At 41.3% G+C, this 17,202-nt stretch overlaps 1 protein-coding gene across 1 annotated transcript in view; it reads left to right on the top strand.

Annotated features, from left to right (window-relative positions):
- Positions 1–3,138: 3,138 nt before the first annotated feature.
- The window catches only part of LOC133341853 (calcium-activated chloride channel regulator 1-like), a 32,598-nt gene continuing 18,534 nt past the window's right edge, over positions 3,139–17,202 (top strand). The window contains 5 exon segments of the mRNA XM_061550643.1: positions 3,139–3,385; positions 9,378–9,518; positions 10,978–11,128; positions 15,926–16,031; positions 16,949–17,129. Of these exon segments, the coding sequence (XP_061406627.1) occupies positions 3,236–3,385; positions 9,378–9,518; positions 10,978–11,128; positions 15,926–16,031; positions 16,949–17,129 (729 nt within the window). The 5' untranslated portion in view covers positions 3,139–3,235.

The following is a 17,202-nucleotide window of genomic DNA, read 5'->3' as shown; positions in this document are numbered from 1 at the left end:
ACCAGGCGAAGGAGTTAACATCTTGCCACCGCGACACAAGCCACTGCTAATGGGCAAGAGGGACTTGCAGCTTCTGATCAGGGGGGCTATCGACCTTCTTGGTTCTTTCAGTAAGTCACGTAGAAGGGAAATAATAAAATAATAAAAATAAAACATAATAACAAACAGGTCTGTCGGGGAGACAGCATTTGATTCAGACGCTGTCTCCCCGACAGATTCAGACGTTGTCTCCCCGACAGACCTGGTCTTCACCTGAGGACTGCTGCTTGCGTTGTGGCCGAAACATCGTGAGAATTATTTTATTATGTTTTATTTTTAATATTTTATTATTTCCCTTCTACGTGACTTTACCGAAAGAACCAAGAAGATGAATCCCTGCAGTCACGAAAGCTTTAAATCGGGGCTATTGACCTCAATGCTTCATTTGAAGAAATGGCGGCTTCAAGTCTGTGCATCAGCGTGATCTCGACGCGATGTGTTTGCTTCACAGTGACAGATCTACAGACTTGCAAATTGATACGTGGCTGAAAATAGCAGAGGTGCATTCTTCCCATCATGACCCATCTACTTCACACTATCTCGCTACACCATCTCACCGCACAAGGCACGCCACACCATCACCAGAACCCCATCACATCAACCCACACCATCGCTCTACACGATATTATCTCTCCACTACCATCACACCGCATCATATAGTCCCTCCACATCATCACAAAAACCAACACACCACACCATCACGTCCGGATACCATACCTGGCAACCCACACGGTTTACCCCGTATTCTTTTGCAGGGAAATTGAGTTTTCAGGTCCATACGGCGTACAGCCGTTTCAATACGGGCACAAAAAGTTTTTGTCTATTTGTTTGTGTTTCTCCCTTGTGATGGGACTTTGTAGGATGAACGTTGAGATGTATAAGGGTGCGGGTGACCAATAAGGTCCTAATTGGTCTGTAATAAGGTAGGGCACTGATAAGGGGTTGACAGGTATGCGATATCATCTCTCCACATTATCAACAGCACACCACACTATCACACCGCACCATAGATAATCCCTCCACATCATCACGCAACACCATCGCGTCCAGATACCACACTAGAATGAAGCTGCAATTTCTAAACAAGGGAGGGCGTTACGAGCGCATGCCTATTAATCTGACGTTGCCTTCCCAGTTTCCCACCAGGGGGAGCTGTGATCTGATGTGTTCAGATTTGTTCCAGGGCGACGAGCAGAGGTCGCAAACGGGTTTTGATTCCTTATCCGTACCCGGCCGCACCAGGGTCGCAAATGGGTACCCGTACCCGGCCGTACCCGTACCCTACCCGTACCCGGCCGGGTACGGGTAGGGTACGGGTATCGGGTACCCGATTGCGACCTCTGGGATGAAGCCATGTTGCAGGCGCGGGTGGCTTGATTCTAGGAACTTGAATTGTGAGAAGAGACAAGACGTTGGGAAATGAGTGACAAACGGTGACTCACCAGTGACTCACGGTCTACCCGTACCCGTACCCGGCCGCACCAGGGTCGCAAACGGGTACCCGGCCGGGTACGGGTAGCCGGGTATCGGGTAGTGTACGGGTATCGGGTACCCGGTTGCGACCTCTGGCGACGAGACGTCGTTCGCAGTCAGAAACGTCGCGGAAACCATTGCCAGTGACGATTGCTGATGGGCGACCATTCAAGTTCAAGTTTCATGTATTAGGTATAGCCCTGTGAGCCATTCGGCTCTTGAATCGGGTGCAACCGCAACAAACAAAAAACAAAAACATGAACAAAAACATCTTAAAGTGAATATGTGACTAAGTGCAAACAGAAATCCAAGAAAAGACAGCAAAACATTGCAGAAAAAAATCACCAGTACACCAACGCTGTGTGCAAAAATCCCAGTGGGATGCAAGTCAAACAACCAACAACAACCACAAGACAACTTAGATTAAGGCCATCAGTCTAACTCTGTACTACAACAAACAAACATGGCTAAACCAATATACTTTTTGAAATCACCAAAATAAAGCCATGAAACCAATGAAACAGTGATCATTGCCCCAGTGGATCGTGGCTCTTTCACTGTATCGAGTGGTACTGGCCAACGACAGGCCTCGTTCAACCAGTGCACCTCAACGGCACCTTGCTTTCATAGTTCAATGCGTTATATTCATATAGTTAGTAGCCCTTTGTCAATTAACCACAAGCCGTGCCGGTCATGGGCATTGTTTGGTCATGCCACACACCAGTGGATGCCGGTTGGTGAAAGGGGATTTACTCAGGATCTTGCTACCAATTATAACGGTGACCGGTGGCTCGGGGCACAACGTCTACGTATACTCGCGTTGTCGACATTCACTTTGCACAGGTGGAGCGGCAGCGCAGGTTGTGAACCCGGCAACCTGAGGCCATGTGATACACCTAAAAGCGCCCGATGCAGTGACCGTCTGTTGGATATCATGAATAGCGTGGTGACGTTTGGTCAAACAGCACCCATGCCTGACACATCATGGGCAGGAAAGCCTTCATCCAGCGGTGGATTAAAAGGGTTGCTAATTACTATCACACACAGGTAAGGGGCTGGCCATAAATGACGTCACGCGATTTTTGACGATTTTTGAACCCCCCCCTTCGTCACACGGCGTCACAAAAAGTCAGACCTCCCCCCTCAAATATGACGTCACAAAGCTCTGCCCCCACCCCCCCCAAAATAACTTGCCTCAAATCGCTTTAAACTATTGTCATTGTAGTGCGCATTTAATGTGGCGCTGCACTTTGATGTTGTAGGAGAAAACATTTAGTAAAAAGTATATTTAATTAAGTAGAACGTGTTGTCTATATCTATTTAAATTTGGCATATTTGATGTGACGTCACATTTCTTAAACCCCCCCCCCCCTCGTCACACATCGTCACAATTCTCTGACCCCCCCCCCCTCAGGTGCGTGACGTCCATTTATGGACGGCCCCTAACTGCAAAGAGGCCTAGCACATAGCTTTGTTTATGAGTATAAATACAATTCTTCAGTCCAGCCTCACGGACGTGCAACTTTGTGGCAGGCAATAAAGAGTCATCGATGACCCTCGTTTATTTCAATCCTTTGACGTCACTTGGCAGGACAAGCCCATCTGCTTGCACATTGATGCTAGGGTGTGGGTGCACATAAATAGTTGCAGATGTGCAACCTGATTCCTCAAATAGTGCTCGGGTACCTTGTGAGCCCATAGGTCTTTGACAAAGGTTTGCGAGATGTTTCGCTGTGGCTCTGGCCACTCTACTGTGCTCGGTTGTGGGACTGGGTTCAGGGGTGAGGTTGATTCGACAACTGGCTACGAGGGCTTGGTCATTGCCATCAACCCCGCCGTGCCGGAGGACCCCAAACTCGTCGATGCCATCAAGGTGAACGCTCTTGTGGCTATGTTTCAAATGGCATTGCAATGAATATATATACAGTGTACTCTTTGTGTTCGTAAAAGTATCCAAATGTGATGGCATATCAAGGCGCTCGCCGTTGCAAATGGTTGAAAGTGTTGGATTCTATGATTTTTTCTGTTCGAAAAACTTTCAAATTTTAGCTTCACCTGAGTGCATTTCAAAACACGCCATTTTATATAAAATATATATATTGCAATCCTAATGAATGTTCATTACTTGTTTTTATGTTTTTACTGTTGCCACAGAGGAAATTCAGATCTTGACATTTTTGCCAAAAAATTGTGTAATTACACATACGGTCTTAACGACCTTTATATAGTAAAATGTATTAAATACGAATAAAAATAGTTAAACAAAAATCTCAATGTCATCTCGACATTACGCCGATGACATACATACAAATATACTTTATATAAACACACATTTTAAAGTACTTCGTATAGTTATTGCTACATTGCAGAGTCACTGTTTCTGACAAAATAGTAAAACTAAAAATAAAGCGTACACTTAATTGGCACGTTTGTAAAGCTCTAAGTCGGTCACCATTATGCGAGCAGTGGAGTAAGCCAAAAATGTATGGGCTCAACCTGCATGGACATTTTTTTATTCTGTACCTAACCATGATGTTATTGGTTATGCCTTATTTGCAACACCTGAGGTGGTTGTCATGGTGTAATGGTTACCACGCTGGACTTGCAAATACAGAAGTCGCCAATTTCAATTCGATCTCCCAGCGTGGCAGTTGAAACAATGGGGCAAGATTCTTGAACACACCCACCTCCGTCCACTCAGCACTGATGAATTATTTCAATTTTTTGGCATCTATAAACCACTTCGTTGAGCTATAATTTGTGGCCAGGACACTTCTGAAAAATAGCTATATAGCTGAATGGACCTCACCTGGTAAAATATAATATTTAAAATTAATTTGTAGATTATTTTAGTGATTTGCTTACCTTTCCCATACTTTTCACGCCTATTGTCTTTTTGTATAATTTGTTTTTGTGAAACTCTGACCCGTCCCAAATGGACGTCTGTGAAAAAGAGCATTATAAGTTCGTCGGATTCCTCCAGTATAAATAAATGTTCTGATTCTCATATAAATGGTTACACCGCACTCGATGGGCAGGTTGCATGCGGTGGGGTAAAGTGTCGGTACTCCCGCTTCTTCAGCTTGGATGAGTAGGCCAAACACCCTCTAGAGGGGCTCGCTAGAGCTCCCTCAAGAGGAGACCATTTTACAGTAGTCCAAGCAAGCGATTGCTGGTTTGCGCCTTTAACATTTTACAATATCTGACCAGAAGTCAAAATTTTAATACAGTCACGTTTAAATGGTTTCAGTTTGGTGCTTTAACATCTTAACACCTGTTTTGTAGCCAGAAAAAAGGGGAAACCCCTATTATCAATTAAAATGATGCTCAACATTGTTGATTGGCTCTAGTTTTCAAGATATGCTACTGGCTCAGAATATACGACCCTTGCCTTGGGAATGGCGGAGGATAAGTGAGTTATAAGGGAAGGGATCTCAATATAAACCAGAAATGACTAACATACATCTTTGACTGGATCTATGAATACATCTATGACTGGATTTGGACAGTACTTGCTATTTGAGCAAAACAATGAATGATGCAATCTGAACCTGGTATTGCATCATACATGATATTAATTCTAGAAGTCATTAATGATGCAATCATAACTAGGCTTACATCGGGCTGCTGAACAAATTGCCCTATATCAGCTCTAGAAATCATACAGTGTCGTGCTCTCTTATTTGTCAGTGTTTGATTTTGCAATGGGACACATTTCTGTTTAGCCAGAGTAAGCAGAAATGCCTCGTACTTGTGTGAACAAAGCAGATAACTTCTGCTATGTTTGTGGTGAAGTGACTTTAGCATCACAAAAACGCAGTATAACCACTATGGTTAATAAAGCCTATCACCTTTATTTTGTCTGCAAAATTGGAGATCAAGACAAGATGTGGGCCCCACATATATACTGCAACACTTGTGCAACAAATCTTCGCCAGTGGTTGAACAGGAAAAGGAAATCTATGCCTTTTGCAGTACCAATGATTGAGAGAGAGAGACAACAGATCATATCAGCAATTGTTACTTCTGCATGGCGCTTCCAGTTCGGAAAGGTGTGTCAAAGAAGAAAAAGCGGACTGTGCATTATCCAAACATTCCATCAGCTATACGCCCAGTACCCCACGGAGAAGGACTGCCGGTTCCTGGTGCACCAGAATCATTATCACTTGAGTCAGACGAGGGAGAGGATACAACTTTTGGTCCTAAACCATCAAGGTCACATGACCCAGAGTTTCTCCCATCCTCCTCCTGTGAACCACACCTCATAACACAAGGTGAACTGAAAGACCTTGTCAGGGATTTGGAACTCCCCAAAAGTAAGGCAGAGCTGTTGGGCTCCTGACTGCAGCAGTGGGATCTCCTGGCAGGTGATGTTAGGGTTGCCATGTTCTGTGACCGTCAAAAGGATCTTGTCCCATTCTTCTTCATGGAAGGTGATCTTGTAGACTACAATAACATCAATGGTGTGACGGCAGCCCTCAACATCGTTCATGATCCAGATGAGTGGAGACTGTTCATTGATTCAACTAAGATGAGTCTTGAAGCTATTTTGCTGCAGAATGGCAATGTTTTGCTATCAATTCCAGTTGGTCATGCAGTCCATATGAAGTAAACCTATGACAACATAAAATAACTTTTCAGGTGTATAAACTATGACCAACATCAATGGCAGCTTTGTGGCGATTTGAAGGTTGTTGCAGACTGGATACACAAAGTACTGCTGTTTTATCTGCGAATGGGATAGTTGTGCGAGAGATTCCCACTACATCAAGACAGTTTGGCCACTCCGACAGTCATTGGAGCCTGGGAGGAAAAGTCTTCAGCATCCACCAATTGTTGAATCAAGGAAGATGTTGTTACCACACTTACACATCACGCTGGGTCTGATGAAGAACTTTGTCAAAGCCATGGACAAAACACAAGCAGCTTTCAAGTACCACCGTGGAAAATTTCCCAGGTTAAGTGAAGCTGAGATAAAGCAAGGTGTCTTTGTTGGTCCTCAGATTCGTGAACTTCTTCGAGATGATGCATTTGACAGTGCACTGCGTGGCAAGAAAAAGACGGCATGGAAAGCCTTGCAGTTAGTAGCAACTAATATTCTCGGAAACAACAAGGTAGACAACTACAGGCAGTTGGTGGAAAACCTCCTCAAGGCACACAAAAGCCTTGGTTGCAAAATGTCACTAAAGATACATTTCTTGCACTCTCTCATTTAGATTTGTTCCCACCGAACTGCAGAGCAGTGAACTACGAGCATGGCGAGCGATGTCACCAGGACATTGCAACATGGAGAAACGCTATCAGGGCAAATGGAGCCCATCAATGCTTGCAGACTATTGCTGAACAGTGTCAAGAGATGCTCCGTTTAATAAATCCAAGAGACAAGCCAAGAAAGCGCCGAGTCGACACTGAATAAGAACTAAACTATGTACTTATATATACATAATAGTTTTTTGCCTTTTGTTTCATAATAATGTTATTTATATAACCCTCTTGCTGATTTTAAAGTGTTACATGAACAGGCCAGGTGGCATGTTATCATGTAAAGCAACCATAAACACGTGACAAGACCTAGGTTTAAAATGTATGAGTAAAACTCTACTATGTACACAATGTACATAGACGTAAAATGTAAAAACTTTAATATCTTGGGAACAGTAGTCAATCAGTTGTTTTATTTGTCATATTTGAATTCAGCACATCAAAATCCATAATAAACAGCACATTTAATCTCTGAAGCAGACGACGTCAAAAAATTTGTAGACCAGTGTAATCAATGCAGTGTCATTACAAATAAAACGGATGATTTCTTGCTAAGTTCAAATGGATGCATTTTAACATTGATTGTTAATAAATCGCCAGAAAACTAACGGTGAAAAATCGATATTTATTTCAACAGCATGGAAAGGATTAGATCACTGTTCTTGATATTGTCTGCTAAGGATGTAATGTTCCAATCCTCCCTCCTATTATTGCTTCAGGGTCACGATTTGATTCAACAATCTATGATTTTTGTGTCTAATATTCACTCTCATCGTATTATTTATCATTTCCTTTGCCTAATTCAGTACGGTTTCGTTCACTCATTCGCATATATGTAACATCACCATATAATTGGACATGTGGCATCGAATCGTAAACAATTATTTATCCAGCACACGAGTCAATACACGCATCGTAACCATACGAATACATATTTCTTTATCAATGAGTGCATCGATACATGGCTATTAAAACGTAAAATGTGCATCATTGCAATTGCTTGATGGCATCATAGCTGGTGAAAGGGCTTCCACTTGAGCAGGGGTCGGCAACTAGCGGCTCTTTGACTGCCCCATTGCCGCGAGCATCTGGTTTTTTTTTACTTAAATATACAACGTAACTTAAAGATCATTTATAAAATATGGCAGGGAATGGGTCACTATGGAATGTCTTGGTGACAACAACATGTACAGTCAAACTGTATTGTTACATTATAATTCAGGGGGAAATAAACTGAATAGACGCATATTCTTAGGTTTTTTCGGTAAAGTCACGTAGGTAAAAAATTAAAATTAGTAAAATAAAAAATAAAATAAAAATCACGACGTTTCGGAGGCAACACAAGCTTCCGTCTTCAGGTGGAACCGTCACAGCACGATTGCTGTTTCAAATACTTACTTGTTTCAAATACTTGTTTCAAGTACTTACTTGAAACAGCAATCGTGCTGTGACGGTTCCACCTGAAGACGGAAGCTTGTGTTGCCTCCGAAACGTCGTGATTTTTATTTTATTTTTATTTAACTTTTATTAATTTTAATTTTTTACCTACGTGACTTTACCGAAAAAGCCTAAGAATATGACCCCTTGCAGTCACGAAAGCTTCAAATCTAGAATGAATAGACGCAGTTTATTCCATCACCTGTGTTGTTTATTTAAGTCAGTGATGTGGTTCTCGAACTCTCTTGGTCAAAGCCAAGAACAAAAAATGGCTCCTCTTCTTTGAAATGTTGCTGACCCCTGCACTGAAGGCATCTCGAGAGAGCCACATTGGAAAGTTTTTGTTTTATTTCCTACTGGCCAGACGCCCTGAAAAAAATTGTGAAGGTGTTCACAATTTACCCCTCGTCACTCGACCTCGAGATCGACTAAGATCGACATTGATACAGGCTCACTGTTCATGAACTCTTGGAAGTGCTTGCACAAAGGATAGTAACATCTCATCCTGGGTTCTTTGGAATCTGCTGCGTGAAACAATATTCAAGAATTTTTAGATTTAAAGCTTTTGTGACTGCAGGGATTCATCGTCTTGGTTCTTTCGGTAAAGTCACGTAGAAGGGAAGTAATAAAATAATAAAAATAAAACATTATAAAATAATTCTCACGACGTTTCGGCCACAACGCAAGCAGCCGTCCTCAGGCTGCTTGCGTCCTCAGGCTGCTTGCGTTGTGGCCGAAACGTCGTGAGAATTATTTTATTATGTTTTATTTTTATTATTTTATTACTTCCCTTCTACGTGACTTTACCGAAAGAACCAAAAAGATGAATATTCAAGAAATTTGCCCATTGGTTCAAACTTCCGTGCCAGATCAAACCTGGGCGACCGCTAGCCATTTAGCACTTTCAGATGCGCTTTGGTGACCATTTGCAACGCTCGTCCTTCCAATATTAAGAAGCCACTGGAGCTAGAAACTTGTAAATATAAAAAAAACTCATTTCTTGAGAACTGCTTTTTGTGTTTAGTTTGTTGTCCTTCCCCCGCACCTCTGATTAGCACGGTTGGCTATGTATGGTGCGAAAGAAGTTCAGCACACGAACATAAATCACCCATGGTAACATTTTCTACTAACATGTATTCAATCTGCTAATGTATTTTATTTGGCAGGAAATGGTCACCCAAGCCTCTGCCTACCTGCACACAGTTACAAACAACCAAATGTATTTCAGAAATATCAGTATCCTGATCCCATCCTCTTGGAAAACAAACTCCAGCTACCAGCAGCTGAAATCCGAGTCCTACGGTCAAGTAAGATCTCACAAACATGGGCAGGGTCACTGACGCACTGCTAATTGCATAGAGATCGTCCAACAGCGTTGGACTTTGTTTCCCCATAAACGTTTATTTTTACTTTGCACCACTATAAAGCCTTGCTGTGACTTTTCTAACCATAAAGGTGAATATTGAAAAATGTTTACGAAGCATACACCGACTGTACTGTCCAAACTAAAGCCATGTCAATTCAATATTGTACCTGCATTCAGTAAGCCTTAATAAAGGTCTCACAGTAGGAAGGCACGTGCAAACATTTTTTACATACACAAATAATCTATACAGTTGGAGAATATTTTCACTGTTGTGATTTATTATTGCATTTCTATTATTTCTATTATTTTATTATTTATTTTTACCTACGTGACTTTACCGAAAAAACCCAAGAGTATGAATCCTTGCAGTCACGAAAGCTTCAAATCTAGAATGTTCACTGTTGACAGCGTTACCATCTCAGATCAGAACTGTGCATTGTATTCTTAGCAAATAAAACATGGTTAAACCGTGGTTTTAATTTTAAAACGAATTTCACAATGAAAATATAAAAGTGACATTTAAGAAAAGCACAATTTTAATAATTAAATGAGATTGTTAACGGTGATAACTTGTGTAGGGCTAGGTTAGGCAGAGCCCTTCAAGCTTTCTCACCACCACAGCCGAGTACTATCTTCTTGGTTCTTTCGGTAAAGTCACGTAGAATGGAAATAATAAAAGAATAAAAATATAACATAATAATGTGAGAATTATTTTATTATGTTAAATTTTTATTACTTTATTATTTCCATTCTACGTGACTTTACCGAAAGAACCAAGAAGATGAATCCCTGCAGTCACGAAAGCTTTAAATCGAAATCCTTGTCCTACTTTCATTTCTCACGTTACACAGCGTCATCACATCTACTGCTCTATTTAAGAAATGAAACAGGAAAATTTCTCCACAAATCTGGCTGCCGCCTGATGATGCCGGTTATAATAACTGGCGAAACGTCGTACTCAGATTGTAAATGTTATGGATTTGCTCTCCAAAACACCAATGTGCTGTACTAGTAACGAATTGGCATGTTATGTTTACGTGAGAAACCTTACTAATTAGCTGTGTTGGGTGGTGGTGGGTTTAACAACAAATTAATTTCTATGCGATCTAACCCAAAAAACTGTATTATGGAGAACATCTTTCAGTATACAAATATACTGATTATGATTTGAACATTTTTCTAATTCAGCCATTCTTTATAAATAGGTATCTCAAGTGAGAAATCACGATTAACCATTGAACGATTTTCCCCACGCATCAGTTCAGTTGATGCCTGGAGCCGATGGACAGTATAGTAATTAAGATCTAATAATACTCTCTTTGATGCTGGTAAGTCGACACAACGGTAGAGGTGTCCTGATAAGGCACAGCAATCACACAGTTGTTTCCCCATGCGCACAGGCGGAGGTGCTTATTGCTCTCCGAGACGACCCCAACGATGACTCGCCGTACACTCACCAGTACGGGCTGTGCGGGGACCCCGGCCAGTACATTCAGCTCACCCCAAACTTCCTCCTGAATGACAAAATCCTGGACGCGTACGGCCCACGAGGTACATTCCATAATCTCGCTCTGTGCACGCGCCAAATACAAACAAGTAATAGTAGGTTTTTACCCTTTAAACTGGTACAAAACTGACACCTTTATACAAGGCATCATGTTTGCAATAACCACAACACAAGCAGTCAAAATGCCAAAAAAAAAAAACTCTGATAATGGTAATAATATGCACTGTCCTTGAAGTTGATTGGTCCACACCCGAGACAGCTTTCCCTAGAGCCTAGTCTCCATTGGTGTTGGACCAGATGACGCCAAAAGGCGTACAACTCAAAAACAGCGCACTATCAGAGTATTGAGAGCTCGGGGTAAGCATTTACATTTTGACTACTTGTGTTGTGGCTATTGCAAACATGATGCCTTGTATAAAGGTGTCAGTTTTGTACCAGTTTAAAGGGTTAAAACCTACTACTATATTTTGCCACTGGTAAAGGAGGTCTCATAGTGTAAATACAAACAAGTTGCCCTATTAGCACCCAAGCTGATCACGTCTCTGAGGTTAAGCAGAATTGGGTTAGGTGCTTTTTTCAGTGGCTGCCAGGGAATCGAGGTGTGGTAGTGGTGGACTGCAAAGGGTGGCCAATGATGGTAGTATATAAACCAGGGGTCCTCAAACTTTTTAAACAGGGGGCCAGTTCACTGTCCCTCAGACCGTTGGAGGGCCAGACTATAGTTTAAAAAAACTATGAACAAATTCCTATGCACACTGCATATATCTTATTTTGAAGTGAAGAAACAAAACGGGAACAAATACAATATTTAAAATGAAGAACAAGTAAAGTTAAATCAACAAACTTTCCAGTATTTCAATGGGAACTATGGGCCTGCTTTTGGCTAATGAGATGGTCAATGTCCGGTTCCATATTTGTCACTGCTAGTCGTAACAAGTGATGCAAGTGTGTATCCGTTAGTCTAGATCTGGCTGGAGATTTCAAATGTTTCATTCTGGTACAAGTCTGTTCACAGACATAAGTGCTGCCAAAGATGGTTGCCATTTTGAGTGCATGGTTCCTGAGATGAGGATATGTCTCAGAGGGGAGAGATGCATAGGAATTATGAAGGCTGCTTGACTTGAATGCGTCTTTCAGAGAGTCACAATTCTGCAGTTCAGCCAGTTCCATTTGGTAAATTGTATTCACATTTTCAATGTCAATAGAAAATGGGTTACGGAAAAGCTGTATGTCCTGTTCATGGAGACGAAGCTCTTTAAATCGAAATTGGAACTCCTTTTCCAATTTTCCCAATGAATCCACACATGTTTTGTTTGGGAATGCAACCAATGGTTTTTCTGCTAACAGATTTTGAGTTGTGGGGAGATGGCAGAAGTTTTCCTCCTTCACTTGTTTGATGAGGAGGCCTTATTTTACTTCAAATGCTTTGACATGTGATTGCATATCACAGATGAGCTTCCCCTTTCCTTGAAGTTGCACATTGAAACTGTTGAGTAGCTCTGTTACATCTGTCAGAAAGGCAAGGTGCCATTTCCATTCTGCATCATTGAGCTCTGGTACTTCTTTGTTTTTTGAAAGCAGAAAAGCTGTAATCTGTGGAAGTAAGTCATTGAAACGTTTCAAAACTCTCCCTCGACTCAGCCAACGGACTTCTGTGTGGTACAGAACATCTTCATAGTCAACATTTAGCTCAGACAGAAATTCCTGGAAATTGTCTGTGGTTTAGTGCATGAGCTCTAATGAAGTTAACACAAGATACCACAATTTTCATAACAGAGTCCCACTTCAGTGATTTACTACACAGCGCTTGTTGGTGGATGAGGCAGTGTATGGCTATTGGATGAGCATGGTTATGTTTGTCCATCTCTTGGTTAATGCGAGCAATTACTCCTTTCTTAGACCCCACCATGCTAGGAGCACCATCAGTTGTCACACTGGCTAGTTTAGCCCAGTTCAGCTCCAAACCATTCACAGTTTGGCAAACCTTTTCATAGATATCCTCTCCTGTAGTTGTTCCTTTGATGCTTTGCAGTGCAGCAAGCTCTTCTGTGACTTCGAAATAGTCATTCGTCCCACGAATAAAAATTAGAAGTTGTGCAGAATCACGAACATCATTGCTTTCGTCGAGTGCCAAGGAAAAATAGGAAAGTTTTTTTGTGGAGTTTTGCAAATGCTGATGCAAATTGTCTCCCATTTCTTCAATCCTCCGTGTAATTGTAGGTCCTGAAAGACTCACTGTACTAAATAAATCGGCCTTCTCTGGCCACATCTCTTTGGCAACAGAAAGAAGGAATTCTTTAACAAATTCTCCCTCCACGAATGGTCTGCCAGTGCACGCTATTAGCTTGGCAACTTGAAAACTTGCTCGCAGTGATGAAATATTTAGCTGCTTCTGCTTCACAAAAGTATTTTGCTGAGTTGTTAATGTATTTTTCAGTTTTAATATTTTATCTTTTCTCACTTCTCCGACCAAACAATCATATTTATCTTTATGTTGAGTTTCATAGTGTCGACGTAAATTGTATTTTTTGAACACATACACTATATTCTGGCATATCAGACACACAGCTCTTTCCTTGTACTGCATGAAAAAGTAATCATAAGTCCACTGTTCTTTGAATATCCTACACTCCGAGTAAATTTTTCTCTTTCTTGACATCATTGTTTCCTAGGGAGTCAAAATTGCTATTAGTAAAATACCAATATATATACAGCGCTACAAAAACAATATACCAGCAATAACTTTGCCCACACAGATACATACAGACTGCACTGCCCATCAATGCAGTCTGATTGGGGGGAACTCCGCCCCCTCTCACTCTTCCACCAATGACCGTCCTTCTCATGCAGAAAAAAGTAACAGACAGGCAGCGGCGGCAAAAACACCCGGCGGGCCGGATAAATGTCCTCGGCGGGCCGCATGTGGCCCGCGGGCCGTAGTTTGAGGACCCCTGATATAAACTATTCTTCAGCTAATATAGTTTTCTCCCACACTCATTATTAGAATTGAACCAAACATCACAAATGCAATAAATTAAGAGTTGTGTTCATATAACATCATGGCTTTAAAAGCTCCAAGTAGCATTATGTCTTATACAGTTGAGTCAAAGTGTCTTCCTACTCAAACGAGCAATGAGGCGACACCCATCTATGTGGCTCTGATCAAGTGAAAATACGACCATCCCATGACAGGTCCGTCTCCCCATTAGATTGGCCCCTCTTGAATCGCACGTTGTACAAATTGTATCTACCCCATAAGGATGACAAGCCAAGTTGACCCCTGATTGGGATTTAAAATCACAACGTTCTGATTGTGAGCCAAGTGCTCTAAGCACCCACTTGTGTCTTTATCAGTAAAGGTTAATCACGTGACATACCATTAAATTTTTTAATTGCAGCTGCTGTGATTGTGACAACGTATTTGCATTTGAAAGAATGCAATGTCCACGGAGAACTTTTTTTTTAAATCACTCCACTGCTGGATTAGACCCTCCCTCCAGTGCGGGTCGTGGTGGTTATTTGACTACACATCGACACGCTGGTCAGTGCGAGTTGGGGACGGCGGGGAGCATGAACACGGGAATGTCGTTGATTTTACTGCGGATTTTACTGCGGATTTCAATGCACTGCCATCTGCTGCCCACAATGCAGCCCTGCAGCAGGCGATAGCACCCGTTTCACTTGTGGCGGTCGCCCATTCAAGCACTATCCAAGCTTAACCTTGTTTACCTTATGCGAACTGATGGTTATGGAACTGCTTTTTCTGTTTAGTTTGTTGTCCTTCCCCCGCACGTCCGATTAGCACGGTCGGCTATGTGCGGTGCGAAAAAAGTTCAACATTCATACGTACATACATGCGCCGTAGGAGCTCTCGTGCTCTTGTGCCACGCCCATTGTTTAAACACCTATAAACGATTGCCCTCGGTGACTTTCCCCCTCTTTCCTCCTGAAGACGATTGCTTGTGTTGTGATCGAAACGTCGTGGTTTTTGTTTTTCATTTTTTATTACCGAAAGAACCAAGAATAAGTCTACATTATAGACTCCCATTACGCTCACTCGATTTAATAACCATTAATAACCATTGCTACAGTCGACATTATAGACTGGCAATACGCTCGCCAAGCTTAAAAACCAGGCTACAGTCTACATTATAGACTGCCAGTACGCTCACTCAGTTTAATAACCATTGCGACAGTCTACATTATAGACTACCAGTACACTCACCAAGCTAAAAAAACCAGGCTACAGTCTACATTATAGACTGCCAGTACTCTCACCCAGCTTAATAACCATTGCTACAGTCTACATTATAGACTACCAGTACACTCACCAGGCTAAAAAAACAGGCTACAGTCTACATTATAGACTGCCAGTTCACTCACCCAGCTTAATAACCATTGCTACAGTCTACATTATAGACTACCAGTACACTCACCAAACCTAATAACCAGGCTATAGTCTACACTATAGACTGCCAGTACACTCACTCCGATTAAGAACCAGGCCACAGTCTACATTAATGTTTTTATTTATTTTTTATTTTATTTTCATAATTTGTATTCACTTTATTTTAAAAAAATGTCTATCTACGTGACTTTACCGAAAGAAGCAAAACATATACGTGCGAATTTGGGAATTATTTGGCCTTTGGCAACAATGTAGGAATTACCAGAAATGCGATGTAGGTTGCAATTATATTCTTTCTAAACCCATGAAGGTTAATCAAGGTCAGAGAGTAGATTTTCTTTAACATATACATAACTGCACAATTATTACGTGATAGATGTTACCGGAGTGCTACTTTATTAATCAAACTGAAGATGTGCGTGTTGTTTTCCAGGAAGAACCTTTGTCCATGAGTGGGGCCACCTCCGCTGGGGACTCTATGATGAATACAACAATGACATTCCTTTCTACTTTGAGAGTGGAAAGGTGGAATTCACAAGGTTGGTATTAATAGGCTATAATTTGTACCGTGGCAAATGATTTGCAATTTCCATAAAAAATACACGGCAGATAGAGATGCGTTTCAGATTGAAAAGTTTGCGAACATCAGATATTTTTTATTATTACGGCCAATTATGGATTTTCAGATTTACATTTCTTAATTTTAATGCTGTGCTGTATATTTTTTTATTGTTTATGCACTCCATTAAATACTTTTAAATTATTTTAAATATTATTGATTGAATCTTAATTATAAAAAAATATAAGTTCCATCGGTAAAACAATATATTTCATGCAAACTTTTTTTATATTTGAATAATTTACACAAAGTGGTGTCACAAGATTGCCAAAATGTCGTCACATTTGTGACATGTTTTCTGATAAATAAAAAATGTTGGATCATTAAACATGTTGTATCTAGGCCTGGTTGTTGTACTTTATTACTATTCGTCAAAATCATAAACACAGCATTAACAGCAGGTTATGATAATTGGTTTTTTTACCCTTCTATCTGGCAACAAAACTGACACTTTTTTTTAGACTAGGCTCTAAGGAAAGCTGTCTCGGGTGTGGACCAATCAACTTCAAGGACAGTGCATATATTATCACAGTTACATGTTTTTTGTTTGCATTATGGCTGCAGGTATTGTGGTCTATGCAAACATGACTCCTTGTAAAAAAAAGGTGTCAGTTTTGTTGCCAAATAGAAGGGTAAAAAAACAATTATCATATTTTTTACTGGTAAATGAGGTTCCAATGGTGTAAACAGCAGGTTACTTTATCAGTGTTGATGCTGCTTGCCCCCACAATGCACGGGTGACAAACCCTAATGATGGCTGACCACGCTTCTTAAAACTGCCCAATAACAAAATCTCCTCCGCTGCATGACGATTTTAACACCGTTCCTCATGCACAGGTGCTCAAAAAACATCACTGGTGGCAATGGAGTGGTAACGTGTGGAAGCACCGGCGCTTGTAAAGTGCGCGAATGTAACAGCAATCTCTTCACTGGCCTGCCAGAGGAGGGCTGCTCATTCTTCCCGGACAAAGACCAAACAGCGCAAGAATCCATCATGGCTCTACAGTGGCTTGACAATGTGAGCTGCAGCTACTTAACCTTCTTCAGGTCTTGACCAAATAATCAAAGGCATGATTTTGGTGAATTGCTGT

The sequence above is a fragment of the Lethenteron reissneri genome, chromosome 12, assembly GCF_015708825.2.
Source record: "Lethenteron reissneri isolate LAM-NWPU_2019-01 chromosome 12, ASM1570882v1, whole genome shotgun sequence".
Classification (NCBI taxonomy): domain Eukaryota; kingdom Metazoa; phylum Chordata; class Hyperoartia; order Petromyzontiformes; family Petromyzontidae; genus Lethenteron; species Lethenteron reissneri.
Note: the sequence above shows the minus strand (reverse complement) of the source record. Positions and strands in the feature narration are given on the sequence as shown.